Source organism: Barbus barbus (genome assembly GCF_936440315.1).
Source record: "Barbus barbus genome assembly, chromosome: 5".
In the NCBI taxonomy this organism is placed as follows: Eukaryota; Metazoa; Chordata; class Actinopteri; order Cypriniformes; family Cyprinidae; genus Barbus; species Barbus barbus.
This window is the reverse complement of record NC_136733.1, coordinates 23,561,775-23,576,407: the sequence shown is the minus strand read 5'-3', so window position 1 is coordinate 23,576,407 and position 14,633 is coordinate 23,561,775. Positions and strand designations below refer to the sequence as shown.

Genomic DNA, 14,633 nt, shown 5'->3' with positions numbered 1-14,633 from the left:
CAATTATTTTAATTATTTTATTTTTAATCTACTTTCAAAATGGTTGTTATTGGATATACATTACTGTTGGGGTTTGTAAGATTTAGTTTTTAAGAAATTAATATTTATTCAGCGTGGATGTATTAAATTGATCAAACGTGACAGTAAAGACTTATACATTGCTATAAAATATTTTTGTTGAATAGAAAATTCAGAAGAACAGCTTTTATTTTGGTTTAAGAATTGAGAACATTTTCCACAAAATATTAAGCAGCACAACTGTTTTCAATTATAATGTTGAGCATTAAAGGGATAGTTCACCCAAAAAGGAAAATTCTGTCATTAATTACTCACCCTTATGTCGTTCCAAACCTGTAAGACCTTCGTTCATCTTCGGAACACAAATTAAGATATTTTTGATGAATTCTGAGAACAATTCGTCTCCTCCGCATCACTCTAGCGCCATTTTGGAGAGTATCACATACATAAACAACGTCTGCTGTTCTATGTCCGCAGCACTGTATGTGGATATGTTGTTTACGCTTTGATCTGAACGAAAACAACGAATCCGTGTACATACGTAGTTCACGTATGTGATACTCTCCAAAATGGCGCTAGGGTGGAGACAAATTGAATAGTCATTATTTTTGTTTTCTTTGCACGCAAAAAGTATTCTTGTAGCTTCGTAAAGTTACGGTTGAACCACTGATGTCACATGGATTATTTTAACGATGTCTTGCTACGTTTCTGGACCTTGACCATGGTAGGACCCTTGCTGTCTATGGACGATAGCTCTCTGACGATATCAGATAGCTCTCGGAATTCATTAAAAACTCTTAATTTGTGTTCGGAAGATGAATGAAGTTCTTACAGGTTTGGAACGACTTGAGGGTGAGTAATTAATGACAATTTTCTTTTTTGGGTGAACTATCCCTTTAAATCAGCATTTCAGTATTTGCTGCTGACAATTCAGCCATCTCAGTAATACGTTATTTAATATATTAAAATGCATAAAATTGTAATCATTTAGCAATATTACTGTTTCAATCAAATAAATGCAGCTTTGGTGAACATAAGGGACTTATTTCAAAAACATTTAAAAATCTTAGTTACCCCAAACACTTCAACAGTAGTGTATGAAAATGGTTGCCCTCAAGTTCACACTAGTTTCCTGTCAGAGTAAGCACAGGTGTATGCTCAGATTAGGGTTGGGCCGATAGATGATGCCATCGTCCATCGCCGACGGCTGACAGACATCACGATGTTGAGCCGGCATCGTAATCCCCCACCCCCCTCTTCCGCAATCCGCCGCATCCCAATTACGTGTTCGGAAAGGAAATTAGGTATACTACGGAACTCCTAAGGGGAATAAATAGCCTACGAGATGGGAGGATAAAAAAAAATAAATACTAAATTTCTAAATTGTATATAAATTGCTGGCATCAGGGAACCACTACTAATATGCAGGACACTGAAACCGCTTTCGAATGTGCGCTCTTATTTTACTTTCACTTTCGAGATTTGCGACCACGTGGACTCTATGCTACGGAGCAGCAGATGTTTGTCAGTGGTGCTCAGTATCTGCAAATCATTCGCCATTGTCCTATCAGTCATCTCTCCTTACGCTGTGTATGTGGTAAGTAGACTTTAATGTACTGTAATGTAACGGGCTACTAGCAAGAGGCTAACCACGTCCCTTTAGTGGCTCGTAGAACTCGTTATTTGTTTTCCGTGCGTTTCTGCCTACGGATTCACGCTTCGGGCACAGCCCTAACCCCGCCCCCGATGTCATCGTCCATCACGATGTTTCACTGTAGACATCGTCCGATGCCAATATGGTAGACATCACCCAACCCTAGTTCAGATCTATTGTTTATTGTTGTTTAAGCCTTAACATTCAGATAAATTCTGCTTGGACTGATATTTTGTTTCTAATCCAAAGACATTCAAACACTTTTATGTGAGGCTTAAATGTCCAAATACTCTTTGGCACCATTGTACTTTGTCAGTAAATGTGAAAATGTCAGGAACCAAAACGCTCATGTTACATGCATGTTTCAGGTTGCATGCATCACAGATGCCATAATCAGATTATGCTTTGGCACAAAAAGTCTTCAGTGATTAAACAAAAAATAGTTTATGTGTCATGATCCATCTCATTTCAGTTTTCTCTGATGGAGCTCAAGACGCAGTGTCCATCAGCTCAATGATCAACCCTGAGAACAAGCTGGAGTGTGAGAGCAGCTCAGAGTCAGGAACCTTCTCTGTCGACTCCATCATCGAGGGGCCAGCCAAATGAAAAACCCTCACCTACACCGATCTCCCATCTAATTGAATTGTTTTTGTATTTTAACTAAACGTATTATGATTTTGAAAGCAGGCCCTACCTTATTGTTCAACAGTTTGTAGTTAGTACTGATCAGGTTGATCATTGTGATTTGTTTTTCAAGATTTTCATAGATATGGGTTATGTTTTACTTAGTTTCTCAATGATCAGAAATACAGTTTACAAGGTTGGCTATGTTTCATATTGTTTGATATCTTCAGTTTGTTCTCTTTTAAAGTTTTTAAAGTTTAGAATGATTCATTTCCACTCTTATACACTAGTGAAAGAAATAGCAGTGAACAACGATTTGTCACATATCTGCTAAAGCTCAGTATTGCTGTCATTGGCCTAATGGACTATCTAACTTCTTTCCATGACCTTCAAGATGCAAAGTATATGAGCTCTTCTCCAGCATCTTCATAGTGGCTGTGGGACAGTTGAGTTAGAAGAGATACTATTAAATTATGCTTCAATCTCACAGTGAACGGCTTGTTTATTTATGGCCATCACTAAAGAACATCATTTCACTTTTGATGATTTGCATCTACCCTGTTCCTATGCAGGATCCAGCTAATGTTCAGTACTCTTCTCTGCTTTCTTTGTATAATATGAAGCTGTGCCCTTGATTTTAATAGTGTCCTCAGATAGCACAGATAGTGTCCTCGGTCAAGTCACGAATAAATGGTAAAGGAGAAGAGGGACACACAACTTTCTTTCCTTTTATGCTCTATTTGTTGCAGACGTATTTTTTCTGACAGTATGTTTGACTAAAAATGATGAGATTTTTCGATCTGATAGAAATGTTAAACGCATTTTGGAAATTTCTCAGTGTAATCAAATTTTTACTTTTTTTTTTAATGGTAGTGGATGGCCATTTATGATTCTTGCATCTGTATTTGTTTTGCACTTACATAGAGCTCAGTATTAATAAGTAGCTAACTGAGACTTTGTACAACTGTTAGACTAACAGTTCACAGTTTGATTAATTTGTTTTCCAGATCTTGATTTTGTGTAAACATTACTGTATTTTGCTCATGATGTGGTGAGCTCTTTTTCACTGACACCGTGATGTTACAAACATTTTTATTATTGTTATGATTATAAAACACTACAAAAGCTAATTTGCAATGGTTGTGTTTATGGCCAATTCTTGATGACCGACTTTCTCACAAGGCATGCCTGTTGAGAGCGCGTGATAAAAAAATCCAAAATGAAAATTACTTGTATTTTCTTTGCTCTGCACACTGAAAGCATTCATTTGATTCTGCCCCATCTGCTGTAATCAATAACCTGACCATCTTGTTTTTTTTTTGCTTTTTATTAAATGCACTTACTCTTAATTTCATCCCCCAGTGGTTTTAGTGAGAAGAATGTGGAGTTACCTATATGGCTTCAGCATTATAAATCACTTCTGGAGAGCAGATTGTACAGCAGTATCGATTGATCCTGATATATCACAGAAATTTACTGTCACTTCTGTTTTCAATTAAAGATACAATCAGTCAGATAATGACTTAATTGGATTTTACAGAAGATTGAGTTTTATTGCCCCGTGCTTTACGAGTTTAGTTAAGGAAGGCCGCTTTATCATAGGCTGTCAGCGCTGGGCTCCGCCGTGCCCCGTGTCCTTCTGTTGCTGCATCAGGTTTGTGTTCCTGCGACAGCCTGAAAAGTGTCTGTGGATTTGTTTTCCTTGAGCTGCTATTGTGCCATCAATCACGCTGGCTGCATGAAAGATAGAGCCGCCCCTGTCCCAAAGTCTCAGTGCATACAGGTGCTAGAGCTGCATTTTCTTAAGTCAGGGCTTTTGGATTTAAGAGAGGAAGAGGTAATCATAAAAGTGTTTGATGACTGTATGGTCTGAAACAAGGCCCGGTTTAATCTGTAATAATACATTTATTTGAATTGAATGCATTTTATTTCGAAGGGGTGGTAGAGATAATAAAGAAGATTACTGGACAGTGGGGTTAGAATAGAAATTGCAACATTAATAAAACCTTGACAGTCAAATTTATGGAGAACATCCGGTTGCTTGTTGTTTTGAAGTACTTAATATGTATTTTCGAAAAATCAATGATTTAATTCAAAATCAAATATCACCATACTTGACTAGAAATACTATGCCTGAGAACAACAATATTATGGTTGCATATTATTTGCCAACATATCAATGGGACTAAAAGAAAACAATTAGTGTTTTACATCATTTAAAAATAAACAGATTTGGGTGAATGGGTGCCATCAGCATGGGAATTCAAACAGAAAATAAAAACACGACTCCAGTCCATCAATTAACATCTTGACAATTTAAAAAGCTGTGTTTGGAATAAACACATCAATCATTAAGGCGTTTTTAACTTCAAAACTTTACTTATGGCTAAAGGGCTGTTCACACCAAGTATTAAAGATAAATATATTAGCATCCGGTGAACGGATGTCTGTTTATTATAAGCGCATGCTCATCTGCTGCTTTAAATTCTCGAGATGGATTCTGATTGGGCGTCGTTCATCAGCTGGAAAAAAACTCATTCTGAAAGTGATTTCCAAAGATATCGTTTCTCTGTGCCTTTATCGTTGTAGCTGTGGTGTGGACTCTGCTATTATTTAATATTGAGAACTATTTTTAGAACTAGCTTTATCGTTATCTTTATAGTTATCGTATTTGGTGTGAACGGGTCTTAAAATATGAGTCCTCCATCCATAATATTACTTTCTCCAATGAAAATGTTGTCTGAATCAGGAGAGAAATATCCACAGATCAAGCACATTTACAAGCAAAAACACTTCTAAACAAATATGTCTGAAGTTTGGTGTGAATTATTGTGATGTTTTTAGCTGTTTCAGCTGTTTTGATTCTCATGACGGCACCCATGCACTGCAGAGGATCCATTGGTGAGCAAGTGATGTAATGTGGAATTTCCCCATATCTGTTCCAATTGAGAAACAAACACGTCTTGGATGGCCTGAGGGAAAAGGCATTTTCAGCAAATTTTTATTTTGGGTGAACTGCACCTTTAATATGATTCATTTAGTTCATGCCCAACTAATGTCAACAATGTGATCAAGCACCTGTGAATGTAACGGCATGAATATGAAACCCTTTTCACAGGCACAGAAGTTGTAAATGAATACACTAACTGCGCAAATAAGCTGTAAAAAGTCTAATTGATTGGATATGAAGCTGTCAGTCAGTTGCACTTAGTTGTATAATCCAAGTCCCATTAGAGTGGGTTATAGAGGCAGACAACTATTTTGTTGTCTGTCTTTGTTCATGTTGAGATGGAGAGGGTGTGGGTCCTGTCAGAGTCTCAGTGATTTGGGTGCCCTTGGAGGCTCTGTCCATACAGAGAGAATAACCAGACATTTCACTGGACAGATGTCCTGTCATTACTCACAACATTGAAACTATTGGCTGCCTGTCAAGAGAGCCGCAATTAAAGAGCAGCCGATTGGCTCTCAATAGACAGCTCACAGATTCAACATTGAGTCTATACATAATTACCACCTCAATCAAAACCGACAGGAAATACAAAAAGAGCAATCAAATTAAATAAAAGAGCATTGCTGAGTTAAGTGCAGAAATCAAACAAAAATATATACTTCAGTCTTACTAAGGTTTTTTTTAAGGTATACGTTTTTTTTATGTGTATAAATATTGAGATATTGCGTCAAAACTGCAGTAGCTGTACAATAAAGTGGAAATATTTAGATTAAACAGAAATTATGTGGGTGGAAATCTGTGCTCAATGGCTGAAACCTTAGAACTTCTTACAAGCAGAAATAAGTCATCTTTTGTGTCTGTAACCTGTGTATAGCACTATTGTTTCCTCTCTGAGATGAATCTCTATTATTCTCATTTGTAAATTGCCGGGATAACTGCATTTGCTAAATTAATTATGTTGTAAATGACTAGAGAGTACAAGTACCTCCCACACCGAGTGGTTGACTATAGGTGTAGTTTGTGTCATTTACTCAGTTTATGGTTTCTTGGATCTTGGACCTGAGACATTTACTGGATTTATTCTGTCCTTTAGTTCAGTATAAAACAGCTTTTGGGCTCCACATTGATAGCTGCTAACAGTGGTTCACTTAATCCACAGAAAAGTTTCGTAACATTTACCATTAGACATTAAATTATTTTAAACTTCTGTTATTTTTAATTAGTGGTATTATAACTTTATTACTCTTAGGAGTATTGTTTCTCTCTGTCCAAACATCAGACTTCCCTTCTCTATTCTCTCCCATGTTCTTTCAGAAGCACTTACTAAAATTATCTTCCTAATGGATTTAATCTGTGAAACTGTCATGAGACAGAAGGAGTGTATAGATACATCTTAATCTGAATTTTACTGGTAGGCATTTGGCTTCATTCGTTTTCTTCACCATATGTAGCTACTGTATAATTAATCACCTTCAACAGAGCCAGGTATTTATTTATTTCTTTGCTGGTTGGTTGGTTAGAATTATTTCATTTAACATGTTTATATCTCACACAAGACTAAAGGCAAACAAGTTTATCAAAAACACTCTTTACTTGTAAAAATAAAGCATTATAGTTGTTAAATGGATTGCACTCCTTTTACATTTGGAGGATTTGTTCATCTTAATTTCTCTTCATTCTTTATATCTATGTCCATTGATGCCAATCACATTTAACATAAAAAATATTTATTTTACATTAAAATGTAAATTTCTTTTTTTTCGGAGAGAGAGAGATTTTTTTATGTAGCTTATTCATTTTCTGCAGTGTTGGTGAGAGACGTAAATAATTGTATTAGAATTTGTGTTGTCCTCCCACTCCCCTTGCTGTGAATTCCCCTCGCCAAACACAGACTGCATGCGGCATTATCGTCACCTTGAAATTTCATCTGCTATTTTCCAATTAAAAGCTTAATAGCCCTGGAAACCGAGTTCATGTGGTGAAGCTAACCGTGGCCCCCAGTTCTCAAAGTTGTGCAGCCGGGATCCCATTACGTGCTTGAATAACCCCATTTAGGAACAGAAACGGGACTCGAGGGTGCCCGGTGTTGAGTTTCACTGGACTTAAAAAGCGATGGGCATCAGTTTAAGAAAGGTGTGCTGCAATTTACACCCTACATCGCGTGCCAAATTGCATTTAAAGTCTATGTATGTTTACTGTGTGCACAAAAACAAACAGACTTGTTTAATGCAGTTGACATCGCCCAGTTCGCTTGATTCAATTAATTTTTTCATCTGATCCTTCCAGAATTCATTTGGTACAAGTCCAAATCATATTGCTCAATTAACTCTTGCTGCATGTCGGACTATTCAACATTTTTCATGGGAATAAGTTAAGAGCTTATTCAAATGCAAACCACCATATTATTGTCGCCTGTGTTTAATTCGAATTCACAGCGTGAGGTTAAACTAAATACCAAAGTGGTTGCAGGATGTTCATGAAAAGCGCACAGCAGTTATGTGAATTCTTCTCTACGCTCCCAGTTAATTCTTGAAATTACTGCACTCCTTAGATCCTCATACGATGTTGAAAAATTGCTGTGGGTCCGAATTCAAACAACCAGTGAAAATTATATATTATTATTGTTTATTTTATTATACATTTATTTTTATTTTTCCGCAGTTTGCGTATAAAAATTGAAACCTGTTTTATGTTAAAACCCTAGGCTACTGTGAATTGAATTAGGCAGTTTAAAATAATGTAAATTAGACCTATTCAGTTAGGTCTATTTTGGGTATTTTGCTAATGAAGATAATTAATTTCACGGAGCCGATTTGTTTCTGGTAGCCTATATAGTTAGCAAACACTATAAATGATGATGACTAACTTTTTGTTTGTGATATATCTTGTGTTGTGTGGCTATTTGTATTAGAAGGCTGCATGCATGTCGGCAAAATATCCCACAAAATTCTAACTGTAGCCTAATTATAAAAGCGAGACTTCCTCCCTCCATCCATCCGTCCATCCAGTGTCAGGGGAATGTAAATTGCTCGTGACCGTGATGTGAGAAATAGAAGTCACTCGTTAGTGCGTGTCAGATCGCCTGATGCACTTCTTTATTGCGGGGCGAAAGGTGGATCCTCGTCTTAAAGAGTCAACACCTCTCATCACGAGTGTAGCGAGCAGCAGAGGGGCTTGATCTCTTCTCTGACAGCACTCTTCCTCTACATCTTATCTGATGCACTTGCGCCTCTGGCACCTCTGGAAACGACTTGAGAAATGAATGGCTACGGATCGCCCTACCTCTACATGGGGGCCCCGGTGTCCCAGCCGAGAGCGCCCCTCCAGAGGACCCCTAAGTGTGCCCGCTGCAGGAACCACGGGGTGCTCTCCTGGCTGAAGGGGCACAAGCGTTACTGCCGTTTTAAGGACTGCACTTGCGAGAAATGTATTCTGATAATCGAGCGACAGCGGGTCATGGCGGCTCAGGTGGCGCTGAGGCGGCAGCAGGCGAATGAGAGTTTGGAGAGTTTGATCCCGGAGTCTCTGAGAGCGCTGCCAAGCATCATGGTTGGGAGCGGAGAGCAGAGCGCGAACCCGCGACCAAGCGACATAGACCTGCGCTGGAGCTCAGAGACGGTGACCCCTAAACCGCCGCAAGGTAATCGCTTGTGTTAGTTACACAATATTTGAGACATTGAAGCCTACTCTTTTAAACTTCGTTTTAGGAACACCAAAGACAACACGTATTGCGTTTCGCACGCGGAAAGATTCTCTCAAAGTAATTATAATTCATTCATTCATTTTTATTAATTATAATTATCCTATTATTTGTATTATTGTTACAATATTCATTATAAAAACGAAACAGAATGATCTTAACTGAGAACACGACTGAGTTTTCTTGAAATAACTTCACAACATTAAAAAAAAAAAATCACATATATCTAACAAAAATTACTTAAGTTTCTTACTGATCGAGACAATACGATAATGCAGAATGCGAGAATTTTTGTTTCCTGGAAGTATAGCCCGTTTTCCTAAACCGGCAAAAATACACTTGCTATAATAACTGTTATTATTAAAAATACCTTTTATTCTTATGGTGTTGTTACTGAAATTTTAACCATCACAAACACGTTTATTAGGCTACACCAACATTTTTTTCAGTGTTTGCGTTAAACACATTAGATTAAAATATACACCCCAAACCTGAATGTTCTGCTAAATTATTTAGTCCGAATATTTAAAACACAAATATTTAGGACAAACCGAACGAAACTGGCATCGCCCACCATCCGTCATAAACTTGGATGCTTGAAAGATTATTATTATTTTTATTCTGTGATCGACAGTGCACATCAGGTCATAGGGTAGGCCCTGTCGGTCATTTCAGAGGAAGGTCAAGCTGGAAGGTCAAAATGTTTCTAAAGTAATCCGTTTGCAAAACTGTAGTTACGTGGAATCGACGAGAGGTTTTTCAGTGCCACCGCGTCAGCGTTTTAATGTGAACAGCTAATAGAGTCGCCCATTATAAATCACAGCAGTGCTGACAGGTCTATAACCTGAATGTTGCACTTCTAGTCTGCAGAATCGGACAGTGTTTGAGTATAGCGAGTTAGCTGGACTTTAATGTGTTTACAGTTAAGCTATTAACTTTAGCTATTTAAAAAAAAATGTCAGTCAGGCCTTAAAAGATTTAAATATATATTACAGTTTGACAGTTTTGTAATTGTTGACTGGATAACATTTTAATGTCGCTGCAGCATCACTGTATTACCATCTTTGATTATACAGTACATAATGCTCATGAAGTCTTTGCTCGTGTGTGTTTTCCAGACCTAAATGAGGACCTGTCTGGTGAGCAGTCTGGTGGAGAGAACGGTGGTAGTGCCAGTGATAGAGAACCAGAACCAGCCAGCTCCCCTGAGGAGTCCAAACCTAACCTGTGTTGCACCCCTGACACCTCAGACCCTACTCCCCAGGTTGAGGAGTCCCGCTTTGGCCTGTCTAAATCCTGCACCGACCCAGAACCCAAAGCTGACAATCCCAAATACTCCCCTGAGCCCAACATCCTCATCGAAGGTCTCTCAGGCTCTGTATCTCTCCCTTTCTGCCTGAGAGCCAACCGACCTCCACTGGAAGTCCTGAAGAAGATCTTCCCAGCCCACAAACCAGCAGTCCTGGAGCTCATTCTGAAAGGCTGTGGTGGCGACCTGGTCGGCACCATTGAGATCCTGCTCTCCAGCCGTTCTACGATGAAACCAGAAAAGGTTCTGTCTGAGAACTCAGATGCTCTGGTTCTCCCCTCAAACGGCCATCTCTTTGAGCACCCGCTGAGTTCGTACCCGATCTCGTCTTCCAAGTGGTCGGTCGGTTCGGCCTTCCGTGTTCCCGATTCGCTGCGCTTCTCCTCGGAGCCTTCTGCTGGAGTTGTACCAGGCCCTCTTAGCATGCCGCTCCAGCACGGCTTCCCCCAGCCGCCTCGATACCCCCTCATGCTGAGAAATTCATTGAGCCGTGGCCAAGCCGGGCCCTTCGTGCACAACGATGTGACTCTGTGGAATACCATGACATTACAGCAGCAGTATCAGCTGCGCTCACAGTACATCCCTCCGTTCTCAGGCCCCTCGGCCGGAGTGATCCGCAGCTCACCGCTCCTCACCAGCAGGCCCACTGAGGAGCATCGAATCAGCATCCAGGAGGAGAGCTGTCCTGTCATTGCCAAACAGAGCATGTTTGCTGCAGATGAGGAGTATGATGAAAGATCTGACTCCTCAGACTCCAGGATCCTGAACACTTCCTCCTAACTCCTCGGCAGTTTGAATAGCTGGATGGAAAAAAAAAGCTCTGAAATATGTTTCAAATGGGTTCTTGAAATGATACAAAAGAGACACTGCTCATCAGGGAGCGCATTGAAAAGATATACAGTGCATTACTTGAGGTATTGTATTTCTAACAGATTTGAGGTTGTTGTGCCAACTTAATCATGTGTGGAATAACATTAGCTTTAATTTTGGGGGGAAATCATTAAGGTACTATTATTTGACCAAAAAGTCTGAATAACTTAATATATATGAGCACAGTGATCTCTATTTCCACTTTGCATGAAATGTACCATTGATAACAGTTTAATGTAGAAATATTCCAGCAGTCCTGCATGTAAAAGTATGGCAAATAAACCTTCTATATACTGTTATTGTCACTGTTGTTTGCCTCAGTCAAATACCTAGGCCTACATGTGTTAGATATCAGCAAAATAAAACAAACTCTTTCAAATACAACAAAGAAAGAAAGAATTGAAAAATGTCTTAAAATAAAAAAAAATCTTCAAAAATTCAATAGCAACTCTTTAGATAAAAAAAAAACAAAAACTTAAAGGGACCCCTGGTATCCTCCTCGTATTTAATCCCCCACAAATTCAGTTTTCATGCCTCCATTTATGCAGTAAGTACATCTGTAAGGTATGCCATATTTTATCGTTCTCTTTATTTGTTTATCATTCATAATGATATAACATTTGCTCTTTATTATCTGCTGATTTACGCTATTTAACGTAAATACGTTATTTAACGTAAATGGGAAAAGCGTGATTATAAAATTAACACTGTATTTTTCTTATTGGGAAAAAAAAATCTTTCAAACGGATCAAAGCGTAAGCGTTTATCAGTGACAAATTAAGCAGAAAAATGAGCTAACTGTGCCATCTAGTGGACATTCTTAACAATAGAGAAACTTTCGAAAATACTCCTGCTTCCTGTGTGGTATTAGTCGTAGAAACATAACCCACACCGAGCCAACATCAATACAATATGTTTAGAATGCATTATGTTATAGAAAACATCAAGATTCAATGAAATTAAATTTACGCTAAATCTTAATTCTCTGTTAAAAAAATGTTACATCATATTTTTGTCAAATTTTATGTTTCATACTGTATTATTATTATTATTATTAATCATGGAAATATATTTTTGGTGCTCTGTTGCCTCAAGTAGGCCTAAATGGGTTATGTGTGCAGGAATGCCTGACTATTCAAGCATCAATAATGACTCAGCAGGCTACTGTCAACTTGTGAAGAAGACATGGCTAAAGTTGTTTGCTATCTAGGCATACAATAGACACGGCTTAATTAATGTTAATAATGCAAATGTAAAACAGAACTGCTAAAAAAAAAACACACAATAGAAACCATCACAGAATTTGGTAATGGTTTCCATTAAAATACCAGTATGAACCATAAGCTTTTTCAAGTAAAACCATTACAAAATTTATTTTTGTAGTGTGTTTTGGGCATTTTTCCAATATGATTTAACATCCCACCAATAGAATCCATCACATACCAGTAGACACCATTATAGTTTTCATTAAAATTCCCATTATAACCTTTAAATCCATTAAATGTTCTATTGTGTTTTGGACAGGGTTCTGTTGGTTTTTGTTTTGTTTTTGTTTGTTTTTCAGCAGGATTACTCAGGTTCTGAAATAGGCCACCTAATTTATAGGCTGCATTCATTCAGAGCTAAATGGCGTTTTGTTGTGACTTGTTGCTTATTTAAGACACCCTGTTTCGATTTCATAGTGTTTATAAACGTACAATGTGATGCTAAACCAGCGGTCGCTGAGTTTGCAGGTGTTGCAGTTCTATTTAACACATCTGTTGACTTAACCGAGCGACAGCTTTTAATGCTGACATTTGAATTTGTGCCTCTAAGTCAACAAGGCCTTGCGTTCTCGAATACATCAGTCGGACAGACAAATTATGAGTGGTTAAGCATTCAGCAGGTTGCACGTGCTGCCGATCCATCAAGCGTCTTCAAATGCTAATTAACATAACAGGGAATTCAGAGAACTCACAAATCTCTAGTGTACACTCCGATCAAGTTACATTGCAGTGTGTAACGTGTGACACACCCTGAACCAAACCGAAAGGCCTGTCACTGATCATTGGTTGTAAATAAATATCCTCGAACGTGTCTGAGGGCGTTTTGACCGTGATGGACCTGCATTTTCACTGTAATGGAAAGTAAACTATTGAATAACCTGAACAAAGCAGGCCACTATTAGGCCTGGCTTCTCAACACAAGCTAGTCAGCAAACAAATATATCCTGTACGTACTCAGGGGAAATAACGGGATGACAAAGAACCGAAAAAGTCATTTTTGGGTAATAAAACAACCATTAAACTATAAATCTTAACGCATAGGGATTGCTCAACAATAAAGACACTGCGATTTTTCTCCGTTTGGCATTGTCATATGTGTTTAGAAGAAGGAAGAAGAGAAGATCAAAGCATTCCTCATGGGGAAATTGCACCCTGGGTAGCAGTTGGGTTTGCTGGCCGTAACCTTGCTAATAAATTAAGAGGGAAAAGAAGGACGAGTGGCAAAGCTGCACCTGCACGGCAAACATCTTCAGCACATGTGAGTAACAGATGACGGAGCAAGACCAGACAGACAATTGACCGAAATCACCTACCATCCTGCTTATCAATTAAAAAAAAAAAAAAAATGTGTTGCCAAATCCAAAGAGATCATTTCCCTGGATAGCCTAATATAAACTAGTTGAACATTTTCTAAATCCTTATTAACTCTTTTATTTATTTATTTTAAATTTGGTTAGACTATATTAATTTATTGTTTTTAATATATAGGCCTATAAAAATATAGCTAGCTTAGACAAAAAAATTCATGAATGTATTAACCATATTCTGGCGCCATATATATTTCTTTTCACGAACGAAAAAGATGACAGCTTGTTCTATGCATTGTATTAGACCTGGGTGTCGATTATTCAGCTGACGTAATAATAAAACCTGCCCCCCCCCCCCCCCCCCCCAATAAATAAATAGCCTATATAATTATAATTATTATTATTATTACTTAAAAAAAATCAATCTATATATTTTTGCCACATTTAAATATAGGCCTATAGGCTACTGACAAAATATGTTAGCCTACAGACATTTCGTAATAACCTACAAATTACGGAGGACAATTGTGGACAAAATGCCGCTCTGGATTAGAAAGTCTATGTGCATGCAAACTATAGGCTACCCATATATTTGTTGTTTATTTAAACCAAACAAGCTTTAGCTACTCTCCCACGTCCCGCATGTGTTTCAAACCCATCCCGAACAGTAGCTGTGGCATTCTTTAGTGTCAGTTGATTTTGCTTTGTTTTGAGAAACATCACACATGCCAGGTCGATCGGGACAAAGAGAATTGTGTTTTGTGTAGCCTTCCCGCATGCTCAGTCAATGTTTTTTAAGTATCGCTTGTTGTGTCAACTGTCATATCACGCTCTATCTAGAGCTGAAAACTGTGTGTAAATGCATCCCCGAAGGGTTGTGGATTGTCAATAGCAACTCAGAAAGATATTAATTGGTGTAACGAGATCTAGTGTCTT

At 38.2% G+C, this 14,633-nt stretch overlaps 2 protein-coding genes across 7 annotated transcripts in view; both read left to right on the top strand.

Annotated features, from left to right (window-relative positions):
* Nucleotides 1-3,836, top strand: part of LOC306870318 (doublesex- and mab-3-related transcription factor 1) — a 29,639-nt gene extending 25,803 nt beyond the window's left edge. For 2 of the 6 annotated variants that reach the window (XR_013784249.1, XM_079417520.1), the window contains exon 6: nucleotides 2,145-3,431. Coding sequence is in view for 5 of the 6 variants with exons in the window: in XM_079417520.1 (XP_079273646.1) it covers nucleotides 2,145-2,189 (45 nt within the window). In the remaining variant the exon portion in view is untranslated. Of the gene's footprint in view, nucleotides 1-2,144 lie in introns of all 6 variants that reach the window. The other 4 variants (XM_079417519.1, XM_079417522.1, XM_079417521.1 and 1 more) reach the window with 3 other exon arrangements.
* A 4,576-nt stretch (nucleotides 3,837-8,412) lies between these two features.
* Nucleotides 8,413-11,423, top strand: dmrt3a (doublesex and mab-3 related transcription factor 3a). Its single transcript, XM_079417518.1, has 2 exons — nucleotides 8,413-8,886; nucleotides 10,065-11,423. Exons 1-2 carry the CDS (start codon nucleotides 8,505-8,507, stop codon nucleotides 11,033-11,035), a joined length of 1,353 nt encoding a protein of 450 aa, XP_079273644.1. The 5' UTR covers nucleotides 8,413-8,504; the 3' UTR covers nucleotides 11,036-11,423.
* Nucleotides 11,424-14,633: the final 3,210 nt, after the last annotated feature.